Genomic DNA, 21,603 nt, shown 5'->3' with positions numbered 1-21,603 from the left:
AGCTGGGATCTGATGACACAGCTTTAGTGGAAGAGTGTAGAGTATACTGAGGGGTTCCTAGGTAATTTGGCTCTGCTAAGAGAATGTCCTCATTTACCTCTTGTCCATCTTCTCTGGACAGAATGCTGGGTGCATGGACATCCATTGAATGATCCTTCTCAGGTGCATCATCCGGGACATTTTCTGGCCCTTTGCTTTGGGATTAGAGCATTTCTAATACCCTAGCTCAAAATACGCAGAGATGGGGAAGTGAAGAAAGCAAGGTGAAATGTAATTTCCTCTTTAATATAGACTGTCATTTAATCTAATATTATAGAGAATGATTCGATCTTAACCTATAAATTACACTTGACAACTCTCTGGTGTTCCTCTGCTTTCCCTTTCGGCAATTATACATGGCAACAGTGGGCTGTGGCAGAAAGGAGTGCTCTGAATACGGTTTGTTTATTGGCTCTTAATGAGAAGCGATTAATCTAAATCACCATAGGGGTGGATCCTTTGTGGAGCTTTGGAATCAAAAGTGGCAGTTGGACCTTTTGACAAATGTGCTGTTCTGTCCTTAACAACAACAGAAAGTTTGCGAGGGTTTATATGGTATTGTTTTCTTTCTTTGTGCAATAAGGAAAGAGAACACATACACACACACACACACACACACACACACACACACACACACACACACATATTCACTCACACACACTCAGACCAGTCGCTGGGACAAAATACAAAACTATCATATTGGGCTTCTTCATTTCTTACCTCTTCAGTCCTTCCTCTCCTACCTCTTTCCACCCTCTCTGGCTGACGCAGTGGGGGCTTCTCATTATATAGTTACCTGGAAGGCCCTTTTCTCTGTTTATTACTGTTATTGTGTTTTTCTCTTCCCTGCCTGTCTGGGGACCACCTGGCATGGGATGATGGATCATTACAGAGAGTACCTGCCTGGCAAAATTGCTACCTCTCGGTCCCCTCCTCTTCTGCTTCAGGTTGAGAAAGGAAGCAAAACCAAACAACCAAAACACCCTAAAAAACCCAAATATTACTGATCACAAGCTCTTTTGTTTTGGGATAATGGGGTCAAATTTGCAGCTGAAGGGATGATCCCATAAAGGTTGGATGATGGTGGGTAGGGCAGGATGAGAGAACATGCCTGGAGAATACCTGATAGTTAAGAAAACAAATTCTCATTTTTTCTCATGCTTTCTGTTTGGTTCTTTTCTGCTTTTGTTTGCACTAACTCTTTGTCATTGCCTTGCTGTGTCCTCTGTCTCCTTTGTTACGTCACCAATACAGAGTACAGCAAGAAGGATAAAACGCTCAACTTGGGAGGTCAAGTTCTGAGTTTGAACCTGTCTTAACACTTAATAGTCAATTGTCACCGAGTAGCCATTGTCAATAAGTAGCCACTTGTCACTGAGAAGCAAGTCACTGAGCCCTGGCATTACTTTTCCTGTAGAATGGGTGTGATAGGAAGAATGACCACCTCCACAGAATGCCCTGATCCCCAGAATTTGTAAATATGTTCAGTTATATGACAAGAGGGAATTAAAGTTCTAGATTGAATTAAGACTGCTAATCAGCTGATCTTAAAGAGAGTATTCTGGATTATCAGGTGGACCACTGTAAGCTAGAGAATGGGAAAGAGGGAGGAAGAAGAGCCAGAGTGATGTGGTATGACAAAGGCTGGACTGGCTGCTTGCTTGCTTTGAAGATGGAAGGGTCCGGGAAGCTGCAAAAGGCAAGAAAACAGATTCTCCTGGTATTAATCTGTTTCCACACTGCTATAAAAAAACTACTACTAAGGTATAAATTACTGGGTAATTTATAAAGGAAAAACATCTAACCGACTCACAGTTACACATGGCTGAGGAGGCTGCAGGACACTTACAGTCACAGTGGAAGGTGAAGGGGAAGCAAGGCACATCTTACATGGTGGCAGGAGAGAGAGAGAGGGAGGAAGTGCCACACTTTTAAAACCATCAGATCTTGTGAGAACTGAATCACTGTCATGAGAACAGCATGGGGGAAACTGCTCCCATCATCCAATCACCTCCTACCAGGTCCCTCCCTTGACACCTGGGGATTACAGTTTGAGATGAGATTTGGGTGGGGCCCAGAGCCAAACCATATGGCTCCCCTGGAGAAAGAACACAGCCCTGCAGACACCTAGATTTTAGCCAATGAGACTCATTTTGGGCTTCTGACTTGCAGGTAGGTAAGATAATAAAGTTACATTGTTTAAGCCACCAAATCTGGGGTGATTTGTAAGGGCAGCAACAGGAAATTAATAGAGGGGATACTATAGAAGTGAATGCTATTCACCCTTACACATACCAAATTCATACGAATCATAGGATTCATATGAAATCCTAACCACCCTCAGTGTGAGGGTATTTGGGTGTCTAGCATTCGGGAGGTGATTATGTCACGGACAGAGCCCTCATAAATAGGATTAGTATTCTTATAAAAGGGATCTCAGAGAGCTCTCTCGCCTCTTTACATCATAAGAGGACACAGTGAGAAGGTACTGATTATGAACAAGGAAGCAGGCTCTCATCAGATGCTGAATCTGCCAGTGCCTTGATCTTGGACTTCCCAGCCTCTAGAGCTGTGAGAAATAAATGTTGGTTGTGTGTAAGCCACCCAGCTTATGATCTTCTTTTATAGGAGCCCCAGTGGACTAAAACAGGGGTAACAATACCTGCTCTGCATTCCTCTCAGGGTAGCGTGAGGATCAAGGAGACAAGAGCTGTGAAAGAACTTGGCAAGCTGTGAAATGCAATGCAATCTAAAGGCTTCAGTAGGAATCAACTCTGCCTGTGGGTGAAGGCATGCAGCACAGGTGTCTTGAGCTGGGGGTAAAAGCACAAACCAACCAAGTGCTTTGAACATCTGCGAACTCCTTTCACAGCCTGACTTCTTTATTGTTCTCATTTTTTTCTGGGAGCTAAATGTCTCTCCTCTCGGAGAATGAGATCAGTCACCCTTGTCCTTTCCTCAAGGTGAAAGGACTCTAAGGCACCACTGGTTATTGCAGCCTGGTCTCTAATGTGGTCCATTGTCTCAAAGGGTTGTTACAGCAGCAAGATGCCTTTGCTCTGTGTTGATCACATCTAGCATTTAGATGTTTGGGGGCCTGTCCTGGCTCCTCACGCATGTAGTCAGTCACTGGGATGCGCAGTTGAGTTCTAAGGAATATTCATGTGATATGATTCTTACCGGACAATGCAATGCCCCCAGATATACTGACATTGTTACAAATGATGATGAAGCTTTTGGCTGCATAGGCTCTTTCAACTAGACCAGAATATAGGATATTTTCAAGTATATTTACTCCCAAGATTGTTTTCCTTGTGATAACGTAAAGCTTATCTTTCTTTTCCTAAATATAATAATCCTCCCCAGATATCTAGGGTTAGGTACCTGTTTTAGTTCATTATCTGTTGCTTATAACAGAATACACAAAGCTGGGGAATTTATAAGAAACATTATTTCTTATAGTTCTGGAACGTGGGAAGTCCAAGGTCAAAGGGGTACATCTGGTGAGTGTCTTCTTGCTGGTGGGGACCTTAAACAGTGTTCCAAGGTAGCACAGGGTGTTACATGGCAAGGGGGACTGAGCATGCCAACATGCTATACTCAGATCTCTTTCTCTTCTTATAAAGATACCAATTGTCTGCCCATAATAATCCATTAATCCATTAACTATTTAATCCATGAATGGATTAAGACTAGTAAGGACAGAAACCATTATGATTCAATCACCTCTTAAAAGCCCCACCTCTCAAGACTGCCACAGAAGGGATTATTTCAACATGAGTTTTGGAGGGGACAAATATTTAAACCATAGCAATCCCTGAAAATATCCTAAGTTTGAGGCTTCCCATAGGAAGAATTTAAGGTCTAATGACAAAAATAGAGTTAGCAGGTGAACATATGAAAGCCCCCCCCATTTTTGATGTTCACTAGAAGAAATAAGATAATACAATTAATAATAAGCATTAGTGACAATCTGCAATTCTTAAATTAGTCATAATGGATACTGTACAATTAATTTCTGTTTACCATCTATGCACACTTCAATTTTTTTCAGGCTTTATTTTTTTTTCTTTTTTTTGTTTTTTTTTTTTTTTTTTTTTTTGCTTTATATTTTCGTATAGTCATTGCTTTGTGATTTGAGGCTTTGGAACAGTGATTCTTAATTCTGGGGTCCCACTGCGGTCCCAGATGTGCACAGTAGCAACTTAGATGCTTGAAGCAGCAAATGCCTTGGATGATCTTGATTTAACTCATTAGATATTTCTGAAAACCAGACACACCTGGTTATGTATCTATGCCTGTGAAAATAGTGTGCCAACTCACATATCTTCATCCTATTTAACCTGCGCCTTAGTCCATCTGGTCTTAGCAATACACGTCTGGGTTTGTATCTTGTGTTAGTGCTCCTAATGTGGAGAAAAACAAAACAAACAAAAGGCCCAAATCAAAACGTTCAAAATAAGCAAAATGACTTTGAAACCAATCCAGTATCTTGCATTTTTTTTTTTTTTTGTTATAAAACCTCTTTATATTTCTCTCCTGGTGTTAGATTTGCTTTTTAAAATTATCGGAAATCAACATCTGGCTGAAAAATAATGTGGCCACCAATTTGTTAAATTTGTCCGTATTCAACTTCTACAAAAGAAGAATATGAAGTAGGAGAGACATACTGACCTGAATGCCAATACTGCATAAGCAGCTGGTGATACCTTGACTGGCAGAGGGACAGTGCCTCAGGTAAAGGTTTTGCTGACTGCTCTTATTGAGGTGAAGCTAGCTTCTCTGTCTAGTAGGGCACTGATGAGCCCCAAATATAATGCAGTGAATATTTGGTAAAGCAAACTGAGAAACCTTTGAGTGACCTTCACTCAGTCATGCATTACATGATTTATTGAGCACATGCTTCAGACAGTACAGCACAGAAGACCAGAGAATGTAGTTTAACCAAAGTTCTCTGCTTTCAAGGAACTTAATATAAAAGTTGCAAAGTGAGGTAAATACAAGTAAAACATAAAAAAAAACATAAAATAACCACTATTTTAAAATATATTAATATATTTATAAATTTCAAATATATTTAAACAAAAAATCATAGTTCAATGTGATTATAAATTTGCTGATGGAGTTCTTGGAAGACAGATCATTCATCTAGAGCACTCAGAAGGCTTCGTGGAAGGAATTGAGTTAAAATGGGACTTGAAGGAAGGCAGGAAGGATGCTGGGCTTTCTAGGTAGGGGAGTAGCATTGACAAAGCTAGGAATGCTGTAATATGCACAGTGATTTGAAAAAACTCTGAGGCACAGCTTGGCTTGACCAAGTGGTTATGTTGAAGAGGTCAAGCCTGAAAACAGCATGGGAGCCCACTAAATGCCTGAGATGCTGGGTATGTTTTTAAAGACATGCAGAGAGTATTCACATTTCTTGTGGAGGGGAAATTCCATGATCAGAGCTGGGTTGGGGGAAATCCATTCGGTGTGTGGTGGGTGGGATAGTTTGGGAAAGGAGATTCTTATTCCAGAGGGGGGGTCAGTAACACCACTCCCTGAATTGGGTGGTGCTCTTTTTCCTGTCCACATTGGGGCTCCTTCACTACCCCACTCTCATAACACACCTCTCCTGCGCTGTGAGTTATGCTTACAGTGTGGACAGATATTACTAGCTTTTCAAATTTTCCAAGAGCAGGCAATGCATAGCACAGTCACCTGAGGTCAGGAGTTCAAGATCAGCCTGGCCAACATGGTGAAACCCCTTCTCTACTAAAAATACAGAATATTAGGCGAGTGTGGTGCCAGGCGCCTGTAATTCCATCTACTCCGGAGGCTGAGGCAGGAGAATCGCTTGAACCCAGCAGGTTACAGTGAGCTGAGGTCATGCCACTGTACTCCGGCCTGGTTGATAAGAATGAAACTCCATCTCAAAAAAAAAAAAGTATAAGCATGTGTATATATGTGTGTGTGTAGACCGATAATGTTTTATGATTATAAAGGAAATGTGTGCTCATTGCAGAATATTGGGGAAAAGTAGAAAAGTATAGAGACGGAAATAAAAATTACTCATGATCTTGCCACTCAGGAATAACCACTCTTAACTTGTGAATTTTTCTTTCAAGTCATCTACTATGGATAATGTACAGACAAGAAATATAAGCAATGTTTAACAAAATTGAGATGATGCTTCATATGTGTCCAGCCTGCATTTTATGCACTGTTTAAACATATGGTTGTTGTTCTGGTGTCATGAAAGTATTTGAATTCATATTTAATGGCTGCATAATATTCCTTTGAATGGCTTTATCTCACTTTAGTCATTATCCTATTGAATATATGCATTATTTCTAATTTCGTATTATTATAAAAAACATTGATGGCTGGGCTCAGTGGCTCATGCCTGTAGTCCCAGCACTTTAGTAGGCTGAGGCGGGTGGATCACGAGGTCAGGCATTCAAGACCAGCCTGGCCAAGATGGTGAAACCCTGTCTGTACTAAAGATACAAAAAATGAGCCAGGCGTGGTGGCCCGTGCCTGTAATCCCAGCTACTCGGGAGGCTGAGGCAAGATAATTACTTGAACCTGGGTGGCAGAGGTTGCAGTGAGCCAAGATCATGCCACTGCACTCCAGCCTGGGCAACAAAAAACAAAAACAAATACAAAATAACACATTGCATTGAACCTGCAGGTGCATAAACCTTTTACTGGGTTTCTGATGGTTTCCTTAGATTCCTAGAAGAGAATTTACGGGATTAAAGTTATGAATATTAATGAGAATCTTGTTCCATATTGCCACATTGGTTTTCAGAATGCTCATGGCAATTTATACTTGCATCAACACTGACAGTCTACCTAGCTCACTCCACTGGCTTTGCCGTGGTCAGCAGTACCCTCCCTATTGCTACCTTCAGTGACCAATTATCAGTACTCTTTATACTTGACCATAAATTGCATTTGGCACAGCTGGACACTCTTCCCTAATATACTTTCTTGCCTTGGTTTTAAGAGTGTCTCAATCTCGAGTTTTCCTTCTCCCTCTCAGGCTCCTTTCCTGGTCTGTCCTTATCTTTTTGACCCTAAACATACTATAGAGCTCAGTTCTCTGGACTCTCTTTTATCTGTATTTGCTGTCAGGGTGATCTCCAGATTCATGTCTTTAAGTGTTATTGAAACTCTGATGTCTCCTAGATTCTTATCTGCAGGCCAGTCTGCTCTCCTGAATATAAACCTTGTACATCCCTCTTCTACTTAACGTCTCTATTTGGATGTGTATTAAGCGTTTCAAAACCAAATTCCTTATTTTTAAAGCCCTGAACCTGTTTTTCTATCTCATAAACGCTAATTCCACTTTTCTAGTTGTTCAGGCCCCAAACCTATCAGATAATTGGAGTTAGTTCCAATATGTAATTATTAGAAACATTGAGACAAATGTACAGTTAAACAATCTTTTAAGGGGTCACCTCATCTTCTCTGACACTCCACATCTAGTCTGTAAGCAGATCTTTTTAACCTTTCTTCCACAAATACACCCAGAAACTGACCACCTCCCAGCACCTCAGTGCTCCAGGTTGGTGCAGGCCGTTCGTCTGTCCCTTCTGGTCTGTCCTCTCCCTGGTCTCTGATTATTTCCCCCACCTCCTCCAATGCTCTATTCAACATGGTACCCAGAGTGAGAGGATTAAAATACAAGCCCTAGCCTATCAGAGCCTTGCTCATTGTATGTGTATCATATGCTTTCCACGACACTTGCTATAAAGCCAGAGTTCTTATATCAGTGGCTGGGTCAGCGTTTCCTTGCTGACCTAATTTCCGACACTCAACCTTGTTTATTCTATTCCAGCCCACTGGGCTCCTACATCCTTTTGCAAATGCTACCTTCCCAAAGAAGTCTTTTCCTGTTTTCTGGCCACATGATTTAAAACTACAGAGCCTCTCTTTCAGCACCTCCCCTTCCCTTTTCTGCTTTGTTGCACCGCAAAGGCCTTATCACCATCTGATATGCCACATTTTACTCCTTTGTCTGTCTATTGTTTATTCTTCCTTCGCTAGAATGTAGGCTCTATGAGGGAAGGGATTTTCATTCTAGTTTGATTACCGCTCTGATCTAGGTCCTTAGAATAGAGCCTGGCATGGAGTAAAGCCTCAGTCAATAAGTTGGATGAATAAATGGTGCATATGTGTTTGTTTGATTAAAGTGTTCATTAGCCTGTTATTTTATCTCTAGTCTTGTGTCTAATTTTTATGTTTATTATGTACTTTAAAAAATTGTAGGGATATGCAAAATAATATGAAATTTGCCATCTTTCCCTTTTTAAAGTATGCAGTTTTGTAGTGTTAAGTAAATATGGTTGTAAAACTAATCTCCAAATTTCTTTTCATCTTGCAAAACTAAAACTCTATACATACTAAACAACAAATCCTCATTTCCCTCTCCCCCTAGCCCTAGTGTCTACCATTCTACTTTTTGTCATTATGATTTTGACTACCTTAGGTACCCCATATAAGTGCAATTACATAGTACGTTCTCTTTGTGACTGGCATATTTCGCTTTGCATAATGTCTTCAAGGTTCATCCATGTCATAGAATGTGTCAGAATTTCTTAGGCTGAATAATATTCTGTTGTAGTATATACCACATTTTGTTTATCCATTCATTCATTGATAGATACTTGGGTTTCTTTCATCTTTTGGCTATTGTAAATAGTGCTGCTACGAGCCTTGAATGAACATATCTCTCTTTGAGACCTAGCTCTCGGTTGCAAGAGTCTTGTTTCATGTTGTCACACTGCATTTTAGAGCAGTCATGCCAAGTTATACTTTCATCAACACTGACTGACTGCCTACTTCGCTCCACTGCCTTGGCCATTGTCACCAATACCCTCCACAATGCTACATTCCATGGTCAGTTCTTGGTACTCGTCTTTCTTGACCATCAGTTGCAATGGACACAGCTGGACACTTTCACTTTTGGGTATTTACTCAGACATGGAATAACTGGGTCATGTGATAAGTCTATTTTTAATTATTTGATGAACCACCATACTGTTTTCTGTAGTTGCTGCACCATTTTATATTCCCACCAACAGTTCACAAGGGTCCCAGCTTTTCACATCCCTGCCAACACTTGTTATTTTCTTATTTTTTATTTTTATTTTTTAAACAGTAGCCATGAGTGTGAGGTAGTATCTCATTATGGTTTTGATTTGCATTTTTTAAATGATTAGTGATGTTGAACATCTTTTTATTTGCTCACTGGTCATTTGTATAGCTTTGGAGAAATGTCTATTGAAGTCATTTGCCCATTTTTTAAAAAATAGGATTGTTTGTTTTCTTGTTATTTTTGTACTTTCCTTTTTTTCTTGAATAGTGTCTATGACTATGGTTTTATTGGTGATGCTTATGTTAAATCCTGAGGAGCAAGTATAAATAAGCTTAATATAATGGATTAGAGTGGAAAGGTGGGGAGTCTAATCTTGGCAAAGAGAATGGCATGTACTGTGGCCAAAGGTGAGACAGCGTATGTATAAGCAAAAATACATACTGATGTTCTATCTGTGACATTTATATGTAGTTTACATATTTTACATGTAATAATCCCAGCTGCAGCTTTATTGATGTTTTGTGTTGGATAATTCTTTGTTGTGAGTCATTGCCTGTACTTTGTCACATGTTTTACAGCATTTCTGGCCTCTACCCACTAGATACCGGAAGTCTCTCCCCTGCCTCCAGCTGTGACAATTAAGATGTCTCCATACATTGCAAAATGTCCCCTTGGCATGACTCCTTTTTCCCCCAGTTGAGAACCGCTGTTCGAAGAGGTAGTGATACATAGATAGACAGATAGACAGACAGATAGTAGATGAGAGGAAGAATGAATGCTAGTATATTGTGAGTAAAAGCCATATGTATAGCAGGCTCTGTTTGTGTGGAAGTCAATGTTCAACAACTTATCAATTATATCCATGGGTTTGGGGACAGCTATGCTGTCATCTTTTTATACTCTAAGAGCTCATATTGATATTGTTGTTATTTCTTATTGAACACTAACTTTGCCAAAAATCTGCCAATAGGACTCAATTATACATTAAATTATAGCCTTTCTCCTTTTCTATTTAGAGAAAGGTCTATTTGCTCTTATTGTGAGAACATGCTCAAAGCATTGATCTGGAGTGTCTTTCCTTGACTTTCTGGATCTCTGGCAGAGTGAGAGACTGAGAAACCTTTAGCTTTCACCTGATTTTAATAGACTGCACAAAGCAGAAACAGAATAGGCAACTGAATAAAGTGACATATTCATCAATGATATTGTAATACTCATCCAGCAGCAGGAAAGGGTGCATTGTGGAAAGATATCTGGGGAGGATTTTGACATCTCCAATATTAATGTTGACTGGTTTAGACGTAGATAAGCTGACAGGCTTTTGAGAGTATGAGCCAACTAAGCATAGCCTCTGCCCGACTTCCAACTTCCGACTTCCCTGAGTGTCCTTTGCCATTTGTAATATACCATTAAAATTAGGACCACTATTATTCAATGTTCCCAGGAGTTTCCTGCAGAAAACATTACAAGTTTTTTTTCTTTTTTTAAAGATATTGCACCATTTATATGTTGGTAATCTCTAAAGCTTGTCCATCTCTAATCTCGGACACAGACAATTCATTTACAGTGAATGGCCAAATCATAGGAATTTGATTGTATGCCATTCTCATCCTAAGGCAGTGGCATGTTTAGTTTCCTCATGGAATATAACCATCCAGTGAAGAGATGAGAGAGTTCGTTCAAAGCAGCAATTGTGTTTAGCAAATTGACAATTATCTACCAATTGGTGTTTACTCTGGTGGTATTAATATTGGTTAATAGAGTGTGTTTTCTTAATACTACCAGAAATGCAAAATGCAGGTAAAATATAAAACACAGTTGTGCTCTTATCCTAGGTAATTTTTTTTGGGAGGGGAATAGGGTCTGGCTCTGCTGTCCAGGTTGGAGTGTAGTAGTGTGATCTGGACTGCCTGGGCTCAAGCAATCCTCCCACCACAGCCTCCTGAGGTGCTGGGACTGTAAGTACATACCAGCACACCCGGCTAATTTTGTTTTTATTTTTTATTTTTGGTAGAGATGAAGTTTCACCAAGTTGCCTAGGCTGGTCCTGAATTCCTAAGCTCAAGCAATTTGCCCATTTCAGGCTCCCAAAGTGCTGGAATTACAGGTGTGAGCCACCATGCCCGGCCTTAGCCTGGGTAATTTAAAGATAATGGTTAACATTTATTTAGCACTTACATGCCTGGTACTGTGCTAAGCCCCTTTATTCATTATCTCATTTAATCTTTTCAATAGTACTATGAGGTAGGTACAATTACTATCTCCTTTTTTCTATAGATGAGATAACAGACTTGGAATAATTGAGTAACTTCTTTCTGTTTACACATGAGGAATCAGTCTGAGGATCTGATCCAAAGACATCTTCATTGACAGCCTATAACCTTAACAAACTGCAAAACCATATTTGAAAAACCTCTCCTCCTCTTCTAGCACACATAAACCCACTGCAGGTCTTATGTCAGGACAAGCTGCATAAAGGTTCAAAGCAGAAGGATGAACAAAACAAAACAAAACTCTCTGGTGGGATCTCTGTCCTGTTTGTATTGTCAAAATTACGTAAATGTAGAACTCACGATGTCTTAACAGCCATAAATTATATACTATATATCTATAATTAAACATTGACAGATAAGCTTGTAAATGTCTTTGTTTTTGTAGAAACATGCTATCACAGCTTTACCAAGAGTCACATGTCTCATCTATAAATTCAGTACATAGATATATTTAACTTGGGCACAGTGCTTTTTAAAAACCCAGTCTTCAATATTTTGAGGGAATGATGTGCACTTGCCAATTTGACACAGTCTTCACCAGTCCTTGTCTTGCCTTGTCTGCCTCACTTGCTCACTTTACCTGCTTTGCCCTAACAGGCATTGGGATTTGAAATCCATGTGTAACAAGAAAAATTTGAGTGAGCATGGGATTATTTTCTTTATAGATTTGGTACATGAATATACAATGCACATATTTTACCTTGAGGCTTAACTTCTAACAAAGTATTTGCTCTCTGATTCTATTTATATAAATAGTATGGCCTTCTTCTTTTTTATTTTTTAGCACTGAAAACTAACCTATATCTTCCTCTTAGATTTCTTTTCTTTTCTTTTCTTTTCTTTTTTTTTTTTGAGACGGAGTCTTGCTCTGTCACCAGCTGGAGTGCAGTGGCGCAATCTCAGCTCACTGCAACCTCCGCCTCCTGGGTTCAAGCAATTCTTCCGCCTCAGCCTCCCAAGTAGCTGGGACCACAGGCACGTGCCACCATGCCTGGCTAATTTTTAAAAATATTTTTAGTAGAGACGGGGTTTCACCGTGTTGGCCAGGATGGTCTTGATCTCTTGATCTCGCGATCCACCCACCTCGGTCTCCCAGAGTGCTGGGATTACAGGCGGAGCCACTGCATCCGGCCCCTCGTAGATTTCTACTCGTTGAATGCTTGATGCTCCTTTGGTCAAAGGTTGAGATGAGTGAAGAAGTAATGAGTTGTCTTGAAACTGCTATTTTTGGCGGGTTTCTAAGAGATGCTTTAAGTAATTTGTGTGTGTGTGAGTGAGTGTGTGTGTGTGTGTACAGAGCATGGAAGGTGTGGGTTTTGAGGCAACTAGAGGAGTAATAGGCAAGTTACTTTTCTCCTAAGCCTCAGCTTCCTTATCTGTAAAATATAAGTCATGATACCTACTTCACATAATTTGTGTAAGATTTTAATAAAAAATCAGGTAAAGTGCCCAGCAAAGGTTAGAAATCCAGAATATGTAGGTGTCTATTTCCCTTCCTTTCATTCTTCTCAAAATGTTGAATAGAGACACACTGCCAGTGATATCAAAGTATATCAAATGATTTTTGATGAGAATGTCAGAGAAAGGTGGTAATAAAAATGTACTCTCAACAACAAAAGCTCCATAAAACTGCCACTCAATGTCAATATGCTTTATTATATATAAATTTCTATATGTGTGTGTGCACATAAATGAAGCATCTGTGTATATGTTAGTGTATATGTGCTCACATATGTGTGTTATGTGTGGATTAATGTGCATTGGGTTATGCAAGTGGGCTTGTGTGTGTCTCTGTGCATGTGTGCACCGAGCTAGGAGAAGAAAAATCATTTCACAAGATATTCAGTGGTAACCCTCATTAAGTATATGGTAACTCACGGTGTATAAAATAAAGTTCATTTATGATGTTGGTCTTATCTTCTAATTAAAGTCATAGGCATGAAGCTTTTTTATACCTGCATAAAATAAGCAGTTTAATTTTTATGCACCAGGGGAAAAATGATTTCATTGCCTGTTATGTAGACTACTGGTACATGATGTGAAGCAAGTGAGGCCAGTTATGAAAGCCTCTTTTTTTAAGTTTTTGTGACAGAGTCTCACTCTGTCGCCCAGGCTGTAGTGCAGTGGCTGATCTCAGCTCACTGCAACCTCCACCTCTAGGATTCAAGTGATTCTCATGCCTCAGCCTCCCGAATAGCCAGGATTACAGACGTGTAGCACCATGTCCATCTAACTTTTATATTTTTAGTAGACATGGAGTTTCACGATGTTGGCCAAGCTGGTCTTAAACTCCTGACCTCAAGTGATTTGCCCGTCTCAGCCTCTCAAAGGGCTGGGATCCCAGTGTATTCATCCTCTTAAACTCTATGAGCATCACAGATGCTTCCTCAAAGGTTTTCTCAAGGGCAGCGTGAGTGCTTTGACCAGTTTTCCCCAGGCCTCCATAGTGCCATGGGAAGAGGAAGTTATTTGGTCTATGATTAATTTAAGAGTATTTCCCTGCATTATTCGCACATGAGTGGAAAAAAAAGTTATTTTACTGCTCCATTTCCTTAAAATCTGCTGATAACTAGTGATGACCTATTTCAATGAAGCCAAAGCAAATATTTGAGAAAAGAAAGTAAGCTTGTCTTAGAAGCTGTAAAGGAATAAAAGTGGGAAAGGACTATGAATCTTAGCACTTAAAAGGCCTAAATTTGTTTTAAAGCTTATTTTATAATACTAATATATGCTCTGGGTAACATTTTAAAAACCCTGCTAGTTAACACTTTTATAAGGTATGGAAATTTGGGGGCTGTATTTTATATTTTGGACCTTATGGTTTAGACTACATAATAGAAAATTGGTGGCAACATAGGCAAAGACGAGAAAAACTGTAAGAGGAAATAAATTCACTTGCTCATTTAGGAATTCAGAGAAGTTGAGTTGAACTGAACAAGAAAGTCCAAAAGGGCTGTGATGCTGAAGATGCCAAAGACATAAACAGGGGTGCATAATTTTGTAAGGATATTTTAAGGATTTTTGGAATATAGGAAGATTGATTAAGCCATTGAATGATTTTAAGGTAAGGAATGTCAGAATGAGATTTGTATTAGAGATTGATTGTTCTGGCCACAGTGTGAAACATGGATTGGAAGGGACAAGGCTAACGTGGTGAGACTGGCTAGACGTTTCTTGCAGTAATCCAGGAAAGAGATTAGCGTGTTTTGAACTAAGACAATCACAATGGGTAGGGAGATAGTGGATTTGTTGTTAAGAGTTAATTGAAAGGCAAAATACACTGGGCTCACAGATTTATTCTTTCAAAAGGTGAGAAAGCAGAGTCAAGGATGAATCTCGGGCATTTGCTAAACATGGACAATTGGTGGAAACACTCATGGAGCTAGGGTATGCTGGACAAGCAGCAGGGCTGGGATCAGTTACCACCGTGGAGCATCTGGAGCTCAAGGTGCTTGGGGCATCTAAATAGAAGCATCTTCCAGGCAGCTGAGCTTTCAACTCTGTGACTGAGACTCGGAGATTTAGGAGTTGTCCCCAGGAGTTGATAATTTTAAAAAAGAAAAGGAAAAGAATCAGGAATGGAAGGGGTCACTGAGTAATAGTAAATCGAGTGAAAAAGAAGAAAGTCAAAATGGAGGGCTAAGGAGTGGCCACATTTAAAGGATAATCAGAGAAAACTGAGTATCCAAATGAAATGAAAAGGAAAAAATAGATGAACGTGGTATTATGGAAGACCCTGGAAGAGAATGCTTCAAAACGATGGAATTGTTCTGGTATCAAAGGCTGCTATAAGTTTAAATAATGGAAAAGTCTGAGTGTCTAAGTGTTTATTGGTTTAAATACTAAAAAGTAAATCATATATTTAGTGAGATCAATGTAATTGTGGCACTGTGGGTAGTAGCCAGATTGCACTGGCTGGAGGGGCAGTTTACTAGTAATCAGAGCTATCGCTGTTAAGAATATACATTATGTTGGGAAGCAAAAGCAGGCAGATCACCTGAGGCCAGCAGTTCAAGACCAGCCTGGCCAACATGGCGAAACCCTGTCTCTACTAAAAAAACAACAACAACGAAGAATATACATTATGCTATATGCTCAAAGCTACTTTGAATATTATCATACTCAGATTATTATTGAGGAAACTGAAGTTAGGTAACTTTCTCAAGATGATACAATATTAACAGAGAACTATTAGGATTTGAACCTACAGTCTCTGATGGCAAAGATTTTTCATTACAGTATTTCTGTCCATTTGACTGAAAGATGATAAACCTTCTGTGGCAGCAATATTTGCCCAAGGACCTTTGGGGCTATATGCTTTTGAAAATATCTTTAACAAAGGAATCATAAAGCCATTTAATAAAATGCATAAAACAATTCAGAAAGAACAAAACAAACAGTGGGATCATGGCAGCATGGCAGTCGGGGAGGGAGCTTCTCATGACTAAAGAGCAATATAGGAGCAATGCTGTGATGAACAATGACATGGAGAAGGGATGGGGGTGGGGCAGACAGAGAGAGAGAGCGAGCCCAAGGTCAGGAGACAGAGACCACAAAAAATGTTCCCAGCACTTAAAAGACGGACATCAAAAATGAAACCTCCTTCTATATGCAGACCTAGCTTTGCCCCCTATTTTCACCTTCAATGCAGCAATGAAGGACTAAATCAGGAAAAAAGATAATACAAATATTTTATACAGAAGCCCAGATGCCCCTTTATATGCTATGGTGTACAAATACAGATGACTTATTTATGATTAAAGTTATTGTATTTATTCTTTCCTACTAACTCTGTATTTTTCCCTCTGTTCTTTCTTTAGATTATGCTTCTCAGTGATCCTGAAATGGAGAGCAGCATATTGATCAGCTCAGATGAAGGGGCGACCTATCAGAAGTATCGGCTCACCTTCTATATCCAGAGCCTGCTCTTTCATCCCAAGCAAGAGGACTGGGTGCTGGCCTACAGTTTGGATCAAAAGGTGAATACATACTATTTTCATTCACATCTTGTCATCCAGGTACCACCATGTGAAAATCACTTGTTTGCTCAGTCCAGATTTTGGATGGAATTCAGTGACATTTCATCGTCTCAACCCAAATCATTCCATCACTGATTTTCTCTGCAGCAACTAACTTTGGTGCTCTTAAGTATCAAAATATGTAGACAGGTATATTTCACTTATGGACAATGCTATTATGTCACAATTTTAAAATGGCTTTCTCTATAATTTTACTCATTTGACCTTATTTAAAACAACCCTGTGAAAGAAGTAGGACATATATAATATTTTATAGTGACATAGTAAACAAAGGTACAGAAAGGCTAAGGTCTTGTTCAAACCCTCCAAACTAGTAGCTGAGGAGCCAGGGTTTAAGTGCATGTCATCGATTCCACATCTAGGTATATTCCATCACACCATGCCACCTTGATTGGTAACATTGGAATGTACCATTGCTCTTAGTTGAGTAATAGAAGGGAAGCTTTAAACAAAGTCCATTTTGTTAATTTCTAAAAATAATGTTAAAAATCTAGGCCGGGCGCAGTGGCTCACGCCTGTAATCCCAGCACTTTGGGAGGCCGAGGCGAGTGGATCACGAGGTCAAGAGATAGAGACCATCCTGGTCAACATGGTGAAACCCCGTCTCTACTAAAAATACAAAAAATTAGCTGGGCATGGTGGTGCGTGCCTGTAATCCCAGCTACTCAGGAGGCTGAGGCAGGAGAATTGCCTGAACCCAGGAGGCGGAGGTTGCGGTGAGCCGAGATCGCGCCATTGCACTCCAGCCTGGGTAACGTGAGTGAAACTCCGTCTCAAAAAAAAAAAAAAAAAAAATCTAGTGACCCCAATAAGACCTCCTTCTTGAGCTCCAAATCCTTATATTCAGCTGCATACATAACATTGTCTTTTGTATGCCTCAAACCCTCTCAACTCAGTGTATCTGGAAATGAGCTGGAGATCTCTCCCCAGCCTAGCTGGCTCTCTTCCAGTATTCCCTAATTCTAGCCATTTAATTGCAAAATTAGAAACCTAGGGGGTATCTTTAATATTTCCTTGTTCTGAACCCGCCATCTGCGATCCATCATGGGACCTAATATCTTTTGATTCTATCCACTTCTTTCTGTTACCACTTGTAAATATCTTTTGATTCCATCTACTTCTTTATGTTACCACCACCACTCGAATGTAAGTTTCATTTGTTATCTGAATGATCGATTGCTAGAGTCTCTTCCAGTGTGTTCATACTACAACCTGAAAAAAATATTTCCCAAATATAATGATTGCATGCCTTTGCTTAGACCCCTCTCACATTTCCTCTTTGTTCACAAGACCACAGTCCTCAATAGATATTACCAGCCCCTGCCTGGTCTGGTTCCTCCTTCTCTGTCCTGGCTCACTATTATCACTTTCCCTTGAATTATCTTCTTTCAGTTGCTTGCCATACCTGTCCTCTTTGCTCCCTTCCCTGTGCCTGGAATCCTCTTCTTTAATGTAAGCCTCATCATCATCAGATCTCAGATTCAGCATCACTTCCTTAGGACACCTTCCCTAAACTCCCTGACAAAATCAAATCCTTTTTGATGTCCTTTTACATAGCACTGTGTACCCCCTATTCAGAACACTTGTCACAGATGAGATTTTGTGTTGATTTTGGGGTCATCAGCATTCCTTACTAGATGACAAGCTCTATCTTGTAATCTAAAAGGCAGGGCCTTGTCTTGTTTTACTCACTGTTGTAGCACCAGTCCCTAGTGTTGTACCTGCTACTATATCAGTCATCAGTGTCTATCTGTTAGATGAATGAATTAGCATATGAATACTTAAATTCTGTAGCTCTCTATATTTGATCAATTTATACTTAAGAAAAGGGATTTTATATTATTTCCTCTTTGTATTTCCTGACATCTCCAGAATCTTAGTACAGTGCCTGATGCCAAACTATTATGTAATAATATTGTGGAATCAATCAGTGAAAGGAAACAGATAATTCTGAGCACTGTCTTACATAGAGATATCCACAGAACTACCGTGGTTGAAATAGCTTCTTCACTCTGCTCTCTTAAATCCTGAAACGGTTACTCCTCAGTGTATATTTGAATATGTGATGGTGAATTATTATTATTTTTGTGTGTGTGTGTGTGTGCATTCATTCATGTGGTGTCAGCACCTTTAAACAATAATTTCAACATAACCTTTCTATGTCTCGTTAACCAAGCCTCATGGTGGGCCCCAGGTGCTTAATGCAATCCCCTAAGGACACCCACATGACATTTGCAGAGGAAAAGCCATTGCAAATACATTTTTTTCATGGCATCAAGTGGATATTGTATGAAAGACTTAGCCAAATGTCAGATAGTCTGTGACTTTAGAGGCTCAGTATAACCAGAAATTTTGAAACAGTATTGAAAAAAGTAAATTATTCAGATGTCATTAAATGGTTGGATGGTAATTTATTTATAAGAAGCTCAGAACTCTTAGAGCTTATTTTTATTTGTACAGAGACAAGCTAGGTTAGAGGAAACAGACTTCTCATACCAGTAGGTTGATAAACCAAATGCAATATGTCTCCTGTGTATCTGGGAATATCCTTTTCCTACATCTCCACAGCACTGAGAACATCTGGGGCATTGCTCATGAAGTACCCTTGTGGATATAATGCATTCAAAATACTTTCAGACTTGGTGGCTGCTCTTTTGCTTAGCAAAAATATTTGAAAATGTGGCAGTGGGTGTTGATGGATTTTTCTAATCACATTGCACATTTCTAGATGTATTATTCCTTAGGTACTCTTTCTTGTTGACATCTTTTGCATAAAGTGGCTGAATGTTCTTCAGGCCTATAAAGTTTCTAACCAGTGCTTGGCCATTCTTCTTTTAAATAAATGATGTGTGAAGGCAGATGATGCCCTTGGCAACACTTGCAGAGATGGCATAAAACACCTAGCCCCAGTCATCCAGGTTGCAGAAGAGTTTTTCTTTATTTGGGGGGAAATTTAGAAGTTTAGAGTCAAGGAGAGTGATGGTGTGCAGCAGCAAATGAAAATGCAAGTGTAGTTGAGATTGATATACAAATGTGTTATTTCAGACTAGAGCCTTCTCTGATGTGCATGCATGAAGGCAGCTGTTTCCTTCTAGAGAAAATGAAAAGTGCTAGTATTAAGGTAACTGCAGCATCAAAGGGAGATGTTTGTGGTGAGGAGTGAATCGATGTTTCCATTATTGTGCCTTTGATGAAATGCACTAGCAATTTCTTTAGAGCTGGTAAGGCTATCTCGTTATGTTGTATGTATTGCAAAAGACCTAATTGAATGATATTTTAAAGGGACAATATCCAATTGCTTTACTTTCCCAATGCTACCCCAAAGCTACAGGAGACTTGCCAGTAGATCTCACTTGGTAAAGGCATTGCTAGAGAATTAAGTAAGGACAGACCTTCTGGATAAAACAAAATTGCATCTAGAAATCAAGGGATGTGCATCACGCTCTGCTAGTTGATATGTGGATTTTGGGTTGTGAGTTAACTGGAAAACGTGTCTACCTGATACTGGCCAAGGCCTGGGAGTGGGGAAGATGATCCAAGTCCTCCAAAGCTGCAAAGGGGTGGGTGTGGGAGCAAATGTACCTTCCATTTGACCCTGCTGGAGGGTCATACCTCTGCAATCCTGATGCACCCAAGTCTGTCTACTAAGGTCCTTTCTGATTTCTGATCAACTTAATTTGGGCATTTGATCAATTCATCCTATTCTGACCATCATACGAGCTTCCCCATTCCTTCTGCTCCCATGCCAGCTCCTTCTTTAGACTATAGGCTCTCCTGCCATCTTGCATTTTAATTTAAAAGGACTCAATAAAGATAAGATATTCATTCTTGGGTATTTTTGAAGATATTTTATACAAATTTTTGAAGTTTAAAAAAGCAGAGGAAGTAATAGGTTATGGTTAACCAAATTGGAAATGACAAAAGAAAAGCTACTCCCCTCCCTCCATCATAGAACAAAAGCTCTACAACTTCTTTTGAGGGCTGTGTCTTTGTCAGTTATTTAAACGGTAGGATTCTCTTTTGTTTCCATCAGGCTATTTCCTCACTGATGACTGAAACAGCTTACATTGTGATGTGTTTAGATTAGCTAGAGGGCTCAATAATCTTATTAAAACTAAGACTTCTGGAAAGATTTTGAGATAGGTTTTGAAGACAATGCAATCCTAGAGATAGATAGCTGCTGTTCTCATCGCTTTACAGAGCTGAATGTTTAAGCATCTCTCATTTTGACAAGAGACTGCAGTTTTTAAAAAAATGGGCACAAGCTCATGTATTCACAGATGCATACATCCTGGCACAGGGGGCCTTCTGTAGGAGATGGAGAGCTGAAAATAGCTATTTTTTTCTGTGTGAGAGGTAGGATTGCAAAGCTCTCTAATACCATTTATATTCTTGGCAAAATGAAACTTTATCAAATACAGCTGGCTTTGGAGATCAGAGATGAACTCTGTGGGATTTCAGAATCCATTGTTTTCAGACACTTCTGGGCTACAGTGGTCTAGAACTGCCAGTAATTTTGATGTAAAAAGCACTTTCTGAAACACTAGCACACATAATGAAGGGTTGCTGTTATAGTATTAATAGTTGGGGAGTGGGCATGCAGCTAAGGATTTTTGTTGATCGTCTCCTATCAAACAAGTTCAATAGTAGCTGACAGATTGACAGACTGGTTAAGCAGCTGATGCAGTGTTAGGCATGGTAGCAGGCAACACAGGGCCCAGTACAGAGGAGGTGCTTGTCCCACGCACCTTTGCCAATTGGAACATAACTGGGGCTACTACATCATAGGCAGGTGCTGGAGTGTTTCTGGGGTGTGGAGGGCCTGAAGATTCAAAAGGAAACGTAAAGTTGTACTTCTGGAATACTGGATCCAAAGAAACTGTGCCTTTCATTTATATCCTCATTTAAAACCCTCAGATTAAAAATGTAATTGTGTTGAGATCCTCCGGGATTAGTAGGTGATGATAACTTTCTCAGTAGCTATTGGCAGAAGCAGGCTTCCTGTTTCCTCACCTGGTGGAGATAAAGCTGCTGCGGATTAACTAGGGCTGACCATGGCTTTGAAGCTTTTCCTCTGAGGAATAGGAGTGGGACTAAAGGGCACTTTCGATTTAAAGAAAAACATTGTATTTTTATTAGGTCCTTTTCCATTCTTTTTTTTTTT

The 21,603-nt window shown here is 39.7% G+C and overlaps 1 protein-coding gene across 1 annotated transcript in view; it reads left to right on the top strand.

Moving 5' to 3' along the window:
* SORCS3 (sortilin related VPS10 domain containing receptor 3) overlaps positions 1-21,603 on the top strand; it is a 609,576-nt gene that overhangs the window by 310,013 nt on the left and 277,960 nt on the right. The window contains exon 4 of the mRNA XM_017500803.2: positions 16,221-16,379. Coding sequence (XP_017356292.1) covers positions 16,221-16,379 — 159 coding nt within the window. The remainder of the gene's footprint in view (positions 1-16,220; positions 16,380-21,603) is intronic.

This window comes from Cebus imitator, unplaced genomic scaffold, assembly GCF_001604975.1.
Source record: "Cebus imitator isolate Cc_AM_T3 unplaced genomic scaffold, Cebus_imitator-1.0 Scaffold271, whole genome shotgun sequence".
NCBI lineage: Eukaryota > Metazoa > Chordata > Mammalia > Primates > Cebidae > Cebus > Cebus imitator.
The sequence above is the reverse complement of the archived record's forward strand: the minus strand, read 5'-3'. Positions and strand labels throughout refer to the sequence as shown.